Source organism: Schistocerca serialis, chromosome 7 (genome assembly GCF_023864345.2).
Source record: "Schistocerca serialis cubense isolate TAMUIC-IGC-003099 chromosome 7, iqSchSeri2.2, whole genome shotgun sequence".
NCBI classification, from domain to species: domain Eukaryota; kingdom Metazoa; phylum Arthropoda; class Insecta; order Orthoptera; family Acrididae; genus Schistocerca; species Schistocerca serialis.
In genome coordinates this window covers 550,156,343-550,171,118 of record NC_064644.1, presented here as the reverse complement: position 1 = coordinate 550,171,118, position 14,776 = coordinate 550,156,343, and the positions used below count along the sequence as shown (strand labels likewise).

Below are 14,776 nucleotides of genomic sequence, written 5' to 3'. Positions count from 1 at the left end.
AATGGTATTCATTTATTACGCTCGAATAAGGTGAGAGCTAACGTCGAGAATTACCTAAGCTGCTGGCACGACTGCAGGCTTACGGAGCTCCTCATTTGAGACCGTGACCGTGTATTGGCAAACTGTAACGCGCAACGACAACTTGTTAGAGGCCAATGAGATGGGGACTTGATCGAAAAGTGTACATTTCAGGTCACTCTAAGACAAAAACAAACCATCGCACCACGAAGGAGTTATGCAAATTAATATACATTCAGGTATCGACGGGGAATGCAAAATTGTAAACTTTGGCGGCCGAAGCATGAATGTGTGACTCTGCAGCGCAATTTCACCGCGCAGCTGACAAAGATAGTAAATAGGGGACATGTCGATACCAGGGCATAATATCTTTGTGAATTTCATTCCGTGTACTCAGTTGACACCAACTATCCCTCGCAGACAGGTGCGTCAACAATATAAGCAGATGTCAGCGTTTGTGAGAGGACGTGTTGTTGGGCTCAAACAAGCCGGATCGACTAATAGGAGAATTGCTCGACATTTGAATAGGAACGATGCCACAATTCGACGAATGAATGGGTGAATCATGGCCAACGGTTCTAGGCGCTTCAGTCCGGAACCGCGCGACTGCAACGGTCGCAGGTTCGAATTCTGCCTCGGGCATGGATGTGTGTGATGTCCTTAGGTTAGTTAGGTTTAAGTAGTTCTAAGTTCTAGGGGACTGATGACCTCAGGTGTTAAGTCCCATAGTGCTCAGAGCCATTTGAACCATTTGAACCATGGCCAAACACATCGTCTAAAAGGAAGTGGACGACCTACATAGGGGACAGGGCATGAGGAGCGAGCAATTCAGAGAGGCCCGAGTTCATCATTATCATCGACCCGATGTGCTTCTGGTGTTCAGTGACCACAGGGACCATTAATAGGCGGCTCACAGACAGGGGCGCCACTTGTCCCGACTACCATTGACCTCTGTACACCATCAAGGCCGGTTGCAGTGATGTCAGGCACATTTGGCTTGAGACCTCATTGACTGGAGTAGTTGTCTTCAGTGATGACTCCCGCTCCTAACTGAGACCTGATGACTAGCGAAGACATGTCTGGACACGTCAGCAGTGGGATACCAACTTGACTCTCGCCCGCTGTGCGGCTTGACAACCAGGAATGAGGGTCTGAGGTGGCAGTTTATTTCACAGAAGATTTCACAGAAGAACGCCTTTGGTTGTCATACGCGGTACCCTTACAACGGTACGTCGACGATATTCTAAGTCCCGTTTTGTTGTCCTTCATGGTAAAGCTACCCTGAACTTATATTTCAACAAGATAATGCCTGCTTGCGCACGGCAGAAGTTTCCACTGCTTGTCTTCGCGCTTGCCAAACCCTACCTTGGCCGGTATGGTCACCACATCTCTCCCTAATTGAGAAAGTTTGGACCATTATGGGCAGATCGCTCCAACCATCTCGGGATTTTGATGGCCTGATGATCCGATCGGACAGTATTTGGCATGATGTATCTTAAGAGGACATCCAACAACTCTATCAATCAAAAACAGGCCGAATAACTGCCTGCATAATGGCCGGAAGTGGACCAACGTATTACTGACTTGCTCAATTTGTTAAGTTCTTTCTCTTCAATAAAACATACATTTTTTCTGAAATTGTAATCATTTCAGTGCATGTACATCACATGTACCGATTTCCGTTCCATTCGGTTGAGCCCTTCATGGTGCGTCGGTTTTTTTTTTTTTTTCTTGTCTTACAGCGTACATCTATACTAAATTGAATAATATATCATAGTGACATATGTAATATGTCCTCGTTCAGGAGGACGTTTTTGCTTCTATTCTCAAATATCTTCATCTGTGTCAGTTTTCGCTATTAACTGTAGAATAGTCTGACCTCATCCTCGTGAGAATGTGGAGCCTATTTCAGGACTAGTGTTAATTACCATAGGGTACAGGGCCTGAGACGAACTGAAAGTCTGATTCAGAGTATATGAGACGATAGAAACGAATTTTAAAAAAATTTCGTGGTATATTAGTGTACCACTGTTTATTGACTTGGAAAGTGCCCGTAAGTTGCATTACAGTTGTGTGTTTTGCGTCTAGCGGCCACGTGCCTGCGTCTACCTCACATGCAAGAAAAGGCATTAATGGTGGTGCAAGTCTCTTCTCAACACATGAGCACACACCTTGAAAAGCACGAATGTTATGTCGTTGTTCAAGTAACACGGTTTGCTTGCAGTAGCTGCTGGTGCAGCCATTATAATTTTTGTCAAAGGTAAAATCTTAGCAATAAGCTCAGGTGTTGGTTAATGAGTACCTTTTGCATCGTAATGCATGTGTGGGTGTGGTGGAAGAGATTAAGATGGCAACTAATATGCTATTTAAAAACTTTACTTGTATTTCAGCCAGTAGTTAATACCTCATGTTGCTGGGCTTCTCACAACAAAGAAAAATACGATATGTAGAGAGCTGTACCAACGATGGTGATCTGTTGGTACTGGGGACAATTGCCCCAGTTAAACGTTCCATTTCAAAAAATCTCCTGCTCTGATCTCTAACGTTATACCGGAATTACAGTCATGAAAGCACGTCATGGAGATAGTACCGACAGATGTCACTAGATGGGAGCACAAGGGAAAGCTCTTGAATTAGACTGTTCTTGATTACGATGGTTTATTTATTCATTACTTGCTGTTTTTACATATGACCTGTACCGTAGAAGATTTTGCAGTTCGTATTTCGCAGTTATTTTATTATCAAAATCTGTAGTATGTTAATAACATTGTGGAGATTGTATTGGTTGGTGCATAAGATCGTAGCGCTTTTGTTCGTCAAGTTGGTATTCCTGCTGCTACGGGTTTGTTTATCGATAGTCATTTTTATGTGTAGCTCACTGTTGCTACCTGAGTTTAGATATTGGCGTTTTGTCGTTTGTAGATAGTAAGTGGAGGTGTGGACGCTAGAAAATCGAGTGCCAAATGGAGAAATCGGAACATTTCCGACATATTCTGCTGTTTGTATTCAAAAGAGGGAAGACAGCAGCGGAGGCAACCAGAAACATTTACGCCGTTATGGGGATAATACCATTCCACACATCACAGCAAGAAAATGGTTTTCACGTTTTAAGGAGGATCGTTTTGACATAAGTGACACTCTACGTTCAGGAAGACGTTCGGGGTTTGAAGAAATCACTTAAACACATTAATCCACATTGATCGACGTCATTGTACTCGATAACTGGCACATGTGATGAAGTGTGATCATTCCACCAGCGTGCAGCGTATGCACGCAATGGATAAAATGCAAAATCACAAAAATCAGCAAATGCCCATAGGTGCATCTTTGCCTGTACGTCATCAATGAACTCTTGAACAACACCGACCATTCCTATCCTGTATCGTTGCTGGTGACGAAAAATGGTGTCTTTATGCTAACATAAGGAAAAGAAAGGAATGGCTGAGCCCAAACAAAGCAGCAACTCCCCATGGAAAGACCTGTGCACGTCCACAAAAGATAATATTATGCTTCTGGTGGAACAGTGACGTAGTGGCGTATTTTGAATTGCTTCCCCGATGTGTAACCATCACGGCTGATATTTCTTGCCAGCAACTACCAAGCGAGTGCTTGTAGCATTTGTCCATCGGAACTGATATGAGTTATCACAGCCAATGCTACTGTACATTGATAGCAAAGCCCTATCACCCAACTGTTTTGCTATAATTTTTCCTTTTTACACTACTGGCCATTAAAATTGCTACACCAAGAAGAAATCCAGATGACAAACGGGTATTCATTGGGCAAATATATTATACTAGAACTTACTTGTGCTTACATTTTCACGCACTTTGGGTGCATAGATCCTGAGAAATCAGTACCTAGAACGACCACCTCTGGCCGTAATGACGGTCTTGATACGCCTGGGCATTGAGTCAAACAGAGCTTGGATGGGGTGTACAGGTACACCTGCCCACGTAGCTTCACCACCATACCACAGTTCATCAAGAGTAGTGACTGGCGTATTGAGACGAGCCAGTTGCTCGGCCACCATTGACCAGACGTTTTCAATTGGTGAGAGATCTGGAGAATGTGTTGGCCAGGGCAGCAGTCGAACATTTTCTGTATCCAGAAACGCCCGTACAGGACCTGCAACATGCGATCGTGCATTATTCTGCTGAAATGTAGGGTTTCGCAGGGATCGAATGAAGGGTACAGCCACGGGTCGTAACACATCTGAAATGTAACGTCCACTGTTCAAAGTGCCGTCAATGCGTACAAGAGTTGACCGAGACGTGTAACCAATGGCACCCCTGTAGTGTCACCGCCAGACACCACACTTGCTTGGTGGTAGCTTTTAAATCGGCCGCGGTCCGTTAGTATACGTCGGACCCGCGTGTCGCCACTGTCAGTGATTGCAGACCGAGCGCCATCACACGGCAGGTCTAGAGAGACTTACTAGCACTCGCCCCAGTTGTACAGCCGACTTTGCTAACGAAGCTACACTGACCAATACGCTCTCATTTGCCGAGACGATAGTTAGCTTAGCCTTCAGCTACGTCATTTGCTACGACCTAGCAAGGCGCCATTACCAGTTTATATTCAGTGTAATAATGTCTAACAAGAGCGATGTTCTCCAATTGTGGATTAAAGTTAAGTATTCCAAGAACTACGTTCTTTTCTTCATAGGATATTACTTTACCTTGTTCCAGACCTCACGCCAATCTGCGTGAGCTTAACGCGTGCCTTTCGGCTACCTCCGAGTGGCTTGGCTGTCTTGCCACGCCACTACAACCCCATACCACCATGCCGGGGGATAAGCCAGTATGGCGATGACGAATACACGCTTCAAAAATGATTCAAATGGCTCTGAGCACTATGGGACTCAACTGCTGTGGTCATAAGTCCCCTAGAACTTAGAACTACTTAAACCTAACTAACCTAAGGACATCACACACATCCATGCCCGAGGCAGGATTCAAACCTGCGACCGTAGCGGTCGTGCGGTTCCAAACTGTAGCGCCTTTAACCGCTCGGCCACTCCGGCCGGCAATACACGCTTCCAATGTGCGTACACCGTGATGTCGCCAAACACGAATGCGACCATCATGATGCTGTAAACAGAACCTGGATTCATCCGAAAAAATTACGTTTTGCCATTCGTGCACCCAGGTGCTCCTGTCTGTGATGCAGCGTGGCTGCACGATCCGTTACAGCCATGCGGATAAGATGCCTGATATCTCGACTGCTAGTGATACGAGGCCGTTGGGATCGAACACGGCGTTCCGTTCCGTATTACCCTCCCGAACCCACCGATTCCATATTCTGCTAATAGTCGTTGGTTCTCGACCAACGTGAGCAGCAATGTCGCGATATGATAAACCGCAATCGCGATAGGCTACAATCCGACCTTTATCAAAGTCGGATTCGTGTTGGCACGCATTTCTCCGCCTTACACGAGGCATCACAACAACGTTTCACCAGGCAACGCCGGTCAAATGCTGTTTTTGTATGAGAAATCGGTCGGAAACTTTCCTCATGTCAGCACGTTGTAGGTGTCGCCACCGACGCCAACCTTGTGTGAATGCTCTGAGAAGCTAATCAATTGCATATCACAGCATCTTCTTTCTGTCGGTTAAATTTCGTGTCTGTAGCACGTCATCTTCGTGGTGTAGCAATTTTAATGGGCAGTAGTGTAATTATCTCAACGCAGAGGAATTAAACGCATCTGACTAATAAATTTTAATGTGGCTCTGTCTGTAAACGTTTCCAATGGACTCACTCCACCTTGGCATGACCACATTGCCATTCTATTGCATTCATTTTAATCAGAGCTTGGCTATTCTAGTAATAGCTTATGGCAAAAATGCCTGAACAAAATGGCTACCCTCTACTGAAAGATCATGATCACCATTTTGTTTCATATCTCCTCTTTTTTTCTGTGATTCTGCCACCGCAATGATACAAAATTTCCCCCAGTACATTTAAACATAAAAAAACAAGGAATTCTCTGCCCTTTGGGCATGATATTACATACATATTTGAATATCGTATGGTCCTTAATGTTTTTCCTGATTACTATAGTGCACTTTCTGGATTGGTACCGATACCCACTACTTCTGTCTCTGTCTCACTCTCCTAACCTCATTTATTAGTAACCTTCAGAATTTACTAGCGATCAGGATATTAAAAGAAAATTCTTGCTTTATGGTTCAGTACTTGTAACTAAGACGACACATTCAAATTATACAGATAAAAGATGTAAAATAAAACAGAACAGCCGACCATAGCCAGTACATATGAAATCTTCCCCACAAAAAAATTTCAACCCACATTACCAAGTCACAGACTTTCGGATTAAATTTCTCGAATAACCTTTCCTACGGACCTACCACATACTCTGGAGGATTTATGCTCATCTTCCACTGCAATGTAACCCTCATTGTGTTGCTGGGCAGATGGCTAACTCACCTTTATCTCTCTCAGAGTATCAAAATGTCTAACTTGCTTCACACGAATGTAATTATTAACGGTAACTTTGGTATCATGATTTTTAATTACCTCACACACGGATCCTCAACTGAAAGTTTGCACAAGCACTTGTGTTTTCCATTGTTTCTTGGTCAGATTGAGACGAAATCAGTACGCACCATGTGGAAGTGTTTGTTCCTAATTCAAATTCTGCTCACGCAATTATTAAACATTCTCAGCTCAAATTTACACACGCAAAGTATCTCAGCTAAAAATTACCACTCGCAAGTATTTCAGCTTAAAATTACCACACGTGGTTTCATTGTGACCGTTGGTCACTACCAGAGAATCCTAAGTTACCCATGAGTTTTACTTGCCTACCTTTACATGAATCTCCCACCAAAAAGTTTTGTTCTCGTCGATATTCTGAAAAGGGAAATCATTATTTCTAGCTTCTCTTAAATATTCCACATACATACATTTCCCATATCCCTTTGTTTTATGGAGCACACAGAAAATAGGTGTTTCAACTTCAGGAACCAGCGACAGAGTGTCGGATCATGGCCGTTCACCAGGCCATCCCACGCTTCCTCAGAAGTGGGGGGGAGGGGGGGGGGGAGGGGTCCTGTTACCGTCAGCCACACTCGAGGCACTCCAGTGCTCTGGAATACTTTCTTTCTTTGATTCCGCCAAAGGCGACCAGAGGACTGTCTCAAAGATAATTACAGATTCTACATCCACTATCTGTCGTTAGCGCACAACAAACCATTCACTCATTTCTCAAACATCACAAAACTCGATATAGTGATCTATTTTTGAAGGAAGTCCACATATGAATAATTAAATATAAAAATTGTCCTTCTTTCCTACATTAGTATCCGGTTTCAGTGTATTGAATGAAATAGTGTTACCTTAAAACCGCTGTTCTGACAATAACAACGAAATATGTTGTTATACAACAGACATTAGTGAACCCAGTGAGGCAAATCTTTTCTATATCGGGTAGTACTCTACCCTTTCAACATTATTCACGATCTTGCGCCCTCAGATTTTCATCTATTTTCCTCTCTATCAAACAATCTTCAAGGACCTTCCTTTCCGGAATCAAATGCGCTTCGCCCATCACTTGAAGAGTTATTCGCCTAAAAAGCACGTAATTCCTGAAGTCACAGAATCGAAAAGTTACCCCGGTGTTGGCAGATTGTTGTAACAGTAAAGGAGAATGTATTATTGGCAGCTAAAATCTCTGTTATGTGTATCTGTTGTGTTTATTAAACCTTCTACGAAGTTGTGCACCAACCGAATATTAACAGAAGTCGCTAGATCGCGGGGCGATCGAAAGATCGAGCGGAACCGGATATTTCTCCAGCTGTGATTTCAGCTGTTCCAGGTGTTCAAGTTGTGCACAAGCACAGAACTTTCTACATCTTCCTGTTCCTCTGATTTTACACTGATATTTATTTTTCTCGGCACAGTACTTAAATTACGGAACACATGTACACTACTGGCCATTATAATTGCTACACCAAGAAGAAATGCAGATGATAAACGGGTGTTCATTGGACAAATATATTATACTAGAACTGACTTGTGATTACATTTTCACGCACTTTGGGTGCATGAATCCTGAGAAATCAGTACCCAGGACAACCACCTATGGCCGTAATAACGGCCTTGATACGCCTGGGCATTGAGTCAAACAGAGCTTGGATGGCGTGTACACGTACGCCCATGCAGCTTCAACACTGTACCACAGTTCATCAAGAGTAGTGACTGTGGCGCATTGTGAGGAGCCAGTTGCTCGGCCACCAGTGACCAGAAGTTTTTAGTTGGTGAGAGATCTGGAGAATGTGCTGGCCAGGGCAGCAGTCGAACATTTTCTTTATCCAGAAACGCCCGAACAGGACCTGCAACATGCGGTCGTGCATTATCCTGCTGAAATGTAGGGTTTCGCAAGGATCGAATGAAGAGTACAGCCACGGGTCGTAACACATCTGAAATGTAACGTCCACTGTTCAAAGTGCCGTCAATAAGAACAAGAGGTGACCGAGACGTGTAACCAATGGCACCCCGTACCATCACGCCGGGTGATACGTGAGTATGGCGATGACGAATACACGCTTCCAATGTGCGATCAACGGGATGTCGCCAAGCACGGATGCGACCATCCTGATGCTGTAAACAGAACCTGGATTCGCCCGAAAAAATGACGTTTTGCAATTCGTGCACCCAGGTTCGGTGTTGAGTACACCGTCGCAGGCGCTCCTGTCGGTGATGCAGCGTCAAGGGTAACCGCGGCCGTGGTCTCCGAGCTGATAGTCCATGCTGCTGCAAACGTCGTCGAACTGTTCATGCAAGTGGTTGTTGTCTTGCAAACGTCCCCATCTGTTGACTCAGGGATAGAGACGTGGCTGCACGATCCGTTACAACCAGGCTGATAAGATGCCTGTCATCTCGACTGCTAGTGATACGAGGCCGTTTGGATCCAATACGGCGTTCCGTATTACCCTCCTGAACCCACCGATTCCATATTCTGCTAACAGTCATTGAATCTCGACCAACGCGAGCAGCAATGTCGCGATATGATAAACCGCAATCGCGATAGGCTACAATCCGACCTTTATCAAAGTCGGAAACGTGATGGTACGCATTTCTCCACCTCACACGAGGCATCACAACAACGTTTCATCAGGCAACGCCGGTCAACTGCTGTTTGTGTATGAGAAATCGGTTGGAAACTTTCCTCATGTCAGCACGTTGTAGGTGTCGCCACCGGCGCCAACCTTGTGTGAATGCTCTTAAAAGCTAATCATTTGCGTATCAGAGCATCTTCTTCCTTTCGGTTAAATTTCGCGTCTGTAGCACGTCATCTTCGTGGTGTAGCAATTTTAATGGCCAGTTGTGTTTGTACAACATTTATGTACATAACATTTACAAAATTAAGACAAGGCACAAATATGACAGAAATAGATAAATAAATAAACACGCAAAAAATATTCCGTCTCACCACGATACTGTTTACCGTTGCAGGACGTTGAAGAATTCTCACTGAAGCTGCCCAACGTGGTATTCAGCGAGCTGGTGCCGCTGCTGTCTTTCAACCACCTGGACTTTCTGCTGGCCAAGGACGTTCCGTACCTCGTCTACGACAGGGTTGAGCAGCTGATGGACAAGCTGCAGCAGGACGAGTGGGACCTGGACGACATCTAATCGTCGAGCAGTCTGCACCTTTCCGGGGACGGGCTGCCGCCTGTTATCTGCTCGCAGTTACTGCGGAATACAGCAGGCGCCTGTAGACGCCTCGGCTGGTCTTCCGCGGAAGTCGAGACAAGCGGCAGCCAGGAACACTGCACTCCCAAAATTCTGTATGAGATGGAGCAAACGACTGCTTCGAATCATGTATTTATCACACCACAAATTGATACGTAAAAAAAGTACTTACCGTAAGAGCTCTTGTGCTCTGTATTATTACTGTTCCTCTCTAAGCAACAGCTTGAGGACTGAATAAGTGTACATTAGATTCTTCATTGCGCCGACTAGACATTGTTAGACACTCTAAAAAAAAACAAAAGACCCACCACGAAGGAATTATCCAAATGGGATGGAAATCGGTAGATGCGAAGTAGCTGAACAGACAAACAAAAGATTACAATTTCAGAAAAAAGTTGGATGATTTATTGAAGAGAGAGGGTTTCACAAATTGAGAAAGTCAGTCCTGGCACTTACTCAAGCAGTTATTGGGCTTGGCATTGATTGACAGGGATGTTGGACGTCCTCCTGAGCGATATCGTGCCAAGTTCTGTCCAATCGGAGCTTTGGATCGTCAAAATCCCGAGCTGGTTGGTGAGTCCTGCCTATAACGCTCCAGGAGTTCTCAATTGGGGACACTTCCGGCGACCTTGCTGGCCAAGGCAGGGTCAAGCACGAAGAAACTATCGCCGCGTTCGGGCGGGCATTATCTTGCTGAAATGTAAGTCCAGGATGGCTTGCCGTGAAGGAGAACGTAGCGTAGAATATCGTCGACGTACCACTGTGCTGTTAGGGCGCAACGGATGACAACCAAAGGGGAGCTGCTACGAAAAGAAATCGCACCCCAGACCATAATTCCTAGTCGAGCCGTATGGTGGCCAACAGTCATGTTGGTATCCCACTCCTGTCCAGTGCGTCTCCAGAAACGTCTTCGCTGACCATCGAGCCTCACTTCGAAGCAGAACTGAAGACAATTCTACTCCAGTTAACGATGTTTCACGCCGACGACGTGTCTACTCCAGTTAACGCCGAAGAGCAGTGGAACACCAACCTGACTGTTGCCCGCCATAATGCCTGACAACCAGAAGTGATGATCAGGGGTGCAATGCCTCTACATAGCAGGACCCCGTGGGCTGTCATCCGCGGTATTCTCACAGCACAGCCGTACGTCGACGGTATTCTACGTTCCGTTTTGTTGCCCTTCATGGTAAGCCATGCCCGGCTTACTTCTGAGCAAGATTATCCTTGGTCAAGCACGGCGAGTGTTTATACTGCATTTCTTCGTGCTTTACAGACCCTACCCTGGCCAGCACGATCGCTGGATCTTTCATCAGTTGAGAACGTATGGTGCATTACGGCAGGACCTTCCAACCAACTCGGGATTTTGACGATCCAACATGCCAGTTGGACAGAATGTCGCACAGTATACCTCCGGAGGACATCCAACAAGTCTTATTGACAAAGCTGGATAAGTCTGCTGAATAACTGTTTGTGTAAGTGCCAGAGGTGGACCAATGCCTTACCTACTTACACAATTTATGAAGCTCTAATTCTTGAATAAATCATCCAATATTTTTGAAATTGTAACCATTTATTTGTCTGTACATGTACACACATCTATCGATTTTCATCCCATTCGGATAATTCTTTGGAGGCGCGTCATTTTTTCTGTCCTAGAGTGTAACTAATCTACCAAATATCTGCAGCCATTGGTTGTGCACTACATCCGAGTTAAAGAAGGATCTACGTTAATATATACATGATTATAACATTCCACTCTTGAACAGCACCTGAGAAAAATGAACATCTCAACCTATCATTTTATACAATAGTCATTTTTGCATCGCAGGAGGGAGTTGGTGGTCGAAATCCGCGAAAAGATGTCGCCTTTGTTTTAGCTATTGCTACCCGAACTCGCTTATGGAATACGTGACACTCTCTCCCCAATTTCATGATAATGCAAAACGAGATGCCAGTCTTTGATGAACTTTTTGAGCGTCCTTCGTCAGTCTTACCATACAGAAACCCATACCACGCGGCAGTGTTCCAGAAGAAGACGGACAAGTGAAGTGCGGGTTGTCTCATCAACAGATTTATGGCACCTTCCAAGGGTTCTGCCAAGCAAACATTGCTTTTAATTCGCTTTCGCCTTTTTCTACGTGACGGTTCCAGTTTACGCATTTAGTTGAATCGACAACATTTAAATCTGCGATGATTTCTATAAATCTCGATAAGAAACAATCGTCAGCAACTCAACGTTTCAGTCACATTGTTGGGTTCCTCTTCAGGAGCCCCTCATAAGGATGAAGATTCCTGAAGAATATCGCGTCAGTGGGATCGTTTCATTGACTCGCAGAAAAAGTAAGCGTGGAAAATTACGCGGTCTAATAGCTCAGAAGATTTTTATGTTTATTTAAATCGGCAAAGTGTTATACGCCAGAAGTATCGTTGTGACCTCAAACTACCTCCGTTCCAGTGAGGCTGCGTTTACTGCTGTTGATTACGAGCAATTATTAAACTGCCTGTGAAAAGACAGTTCGTGTTCAGTTCCCATACATTTTTCAAGAAAAGTAGTACCCAATTAACAACATTACCCACGCATTTCTCCGTCAGAACTACTTAAAGACATCAAATTGTCTGGAGTAGCGCCACAAAAAGGTTCTCTCTTACTTCGCCGTTGACGCTCTAATCGTGACTAGCAGCTAAACTCTGCCATCATTTCAATTTCCCATATGTGAACGAGGAATTTCAAATCAAGTACATATTCCGCTAAAGAAATGAAAAGGGTTAAACTTAGTTAGCTTGGGCATTGTATTAAATACGTAAACCTGTCTTACGCTTTCCAAAAGTCAGCTACTTTTTTCCTCAAGATTACAGCATAATTTAGTGAAAGCTACTCTATTCTGATAAACGCCTGCTATCATTCGAAATCCGCTCATTACCTGTTCTGCCTACGCGTTGCCTATCTTCAGTTTTAAACCGCAGTGGCGCTGACAAAGCTCTGTTTGGCCCATACTGTTGTGAACGTTCAAGCAGTTTCGTGTGTAACGGAGGTTATCAGTTTATCAAACGCAGACGGATCTTTTTTGTTGTTATGACGCTGTTCAGAATTCTGAGCTGTCCGCTTCTTGGATTTAATACAAAATGGTCACTTTGCGTTTCATTCTTAAATAATATGATGCCTTATGGCTCTTTGTTATTACTTGAAACTTTTATCTTCCTTTTTATCACGATAAATATATAAATTATTCGACCACTCGACATTAGTATTTTGCTCACATTTAACGCACATGTTTTAAACAGAAAAAAGTAATTTTTTGAAGTTGTGATGAGGACAGACATTCATCTTCCTTTTGCCCAATATCATTATATCGGAATACAAGCGAAATTCAAGAGAAGTTGCTCTCCTACCGTCATTCCGTGCGTCAAACAGTGCAAATAGAAAGATCACTGTTCGTACAGCTCCCTACCGAAACCTATTCCGTGAGTCTTTTATTGAATAAATATGTGACGAGAAGCAGGAGTTGTTTCACTTTCATAGTTACAAATCCAGTAGCAGACCCAATCTGTGTTGTAGTATGTATCGAAAAACAAAATATTATTCACCTGCATGTAAATCAATGTGTCACAAAGTTGGTGTTTCAGTAAATATATGTTACAAATGTAACCATCTGTAACTCACTATATAAGAGAGCGCAATGTGTTACATTTTCCCTACTCGTCCTAATGTTTATTTAGTATTTTCATAGTTCGTTACATTTGCATCCATATTCTATCGTAAGTTAAAGGTATTATCTTTCTTCTCGGGAACGTTGATTGTTGCTCAATAAAACTGGACGACGTGAGAATATCTTCTGTCAGTTTAATGCAGAAATAGTGTTGTATAATTGGCAAAGAAAAGAATTGCTTGTTAAGATCAGAATCTCGTCGGTGTTACATACTTTAACTTTCAAAATGATTTCTTATTTAATCATAATGAAAATTGTCCTGTTTCCTCTCTGTGTATAGATTCAATGAAATTCCTTTCGGAAATTCTTGATATTTGATGTTTGCTGTACTCAAAATGTGTGAAATAAATGTTTGATGTGTATTGCTCCAGCTTGTAACATTCCCTTCCCACAAACTAACAATTCAAACAGTTTCACTGTGCATGAGCTTAAATCCACCACAGCTCACGGATTTTGTGTATAGTGTAGTGTCTAGCAAGCCTTCATACTCGGTTCGCTAGACAAATAATCAAACAAGTCGTATTAATGAGTATCATTATAATAAGAAAAGATACAATACTGTGGCTGTTGCACAGATGTGTCGCAAGCAAAGGGCGACAAACGAAATAATCAATCTTCTTCAGTATAGACGACCCCAAGTCTGTGCTGCGTAGAGAGTGTCTAGCGTTGAAGCTGCTATTGAAGCCGCTAAACTTGAAGCTGCTATTGAACTGGGCCGTCACTAGTTGGTCGCGGCGCTTATGTCCTCTTCACATAGAGACCACTGCTGTCGCGTTGTCGTCCTGGAGGGATGTCCGGTCGGCATGCGACTGGCTGACTGCTTCTCACGGCCTTCTCATCCCTGTCGTTCCCGAATGGCGTGCCGCCGCTTGGCTTTACGCCGTAACAGAGAGTACAAGTAACGCTGCTCATATTTTTCTCATAGCTCATATTCTCTTACGAAGTACATAAGTTTCTCTATTGCTGCTAACGGTTCACCAGTGTCAAACACACGAGGATGCTCTTTGCAGTATTGCGTCTGCAGTTCAAGCAGTTCTGTAGCAAAATTCAGGGTCTTTCAGGAACAATTCATGTGCTCCATCCAGCGTTGGGCAGGGCACAGTACCGGGGAGGTAGGCTCCGGTTACTGCAAACACTAACGTATCGCAGTAGTGCAGAGGAGCTGCTGTTTATACTGACTTTTCAAAACCAAGTATTGCTCTATCTGATAAAAAATACCAGGTGATCAAAAAGTCAGTATAAATTTGAAAACTTAATAAACCACGGAATAATGTAGATAGAGAGGTAAAAATTGACACACATGTTTGGAATGACATGGTATTTTATTAGAA

The 14,776-nt window shown here is 43.8% G+C and overlaps 1 protein-coding gene across 1 annotated transcript in view; it reads left to right on the top strand.

Annotated features, from left to right (window-relative positions):
- LOC126412169 (lipase 3-like) overlaps positions 1-13,809 on the top strand; it is a 195,260-nt gene extending 181,451 nt beyond the window's left edge. The window contains exon 8 of the mRNA XM_050081646.1: positions 9,499-13,809. Coding sequence (XP_049937603.1) covers positions 9,499-9,678 — 180 coding nt within the window. The 3' untranslated portion in view covers positions 9,679-13,809. The remainder of the gene's footprint in view (positions 1-9,498) is intronic.
- Positions 13,810-14,776: the final 967 nt, after the last annotated feature.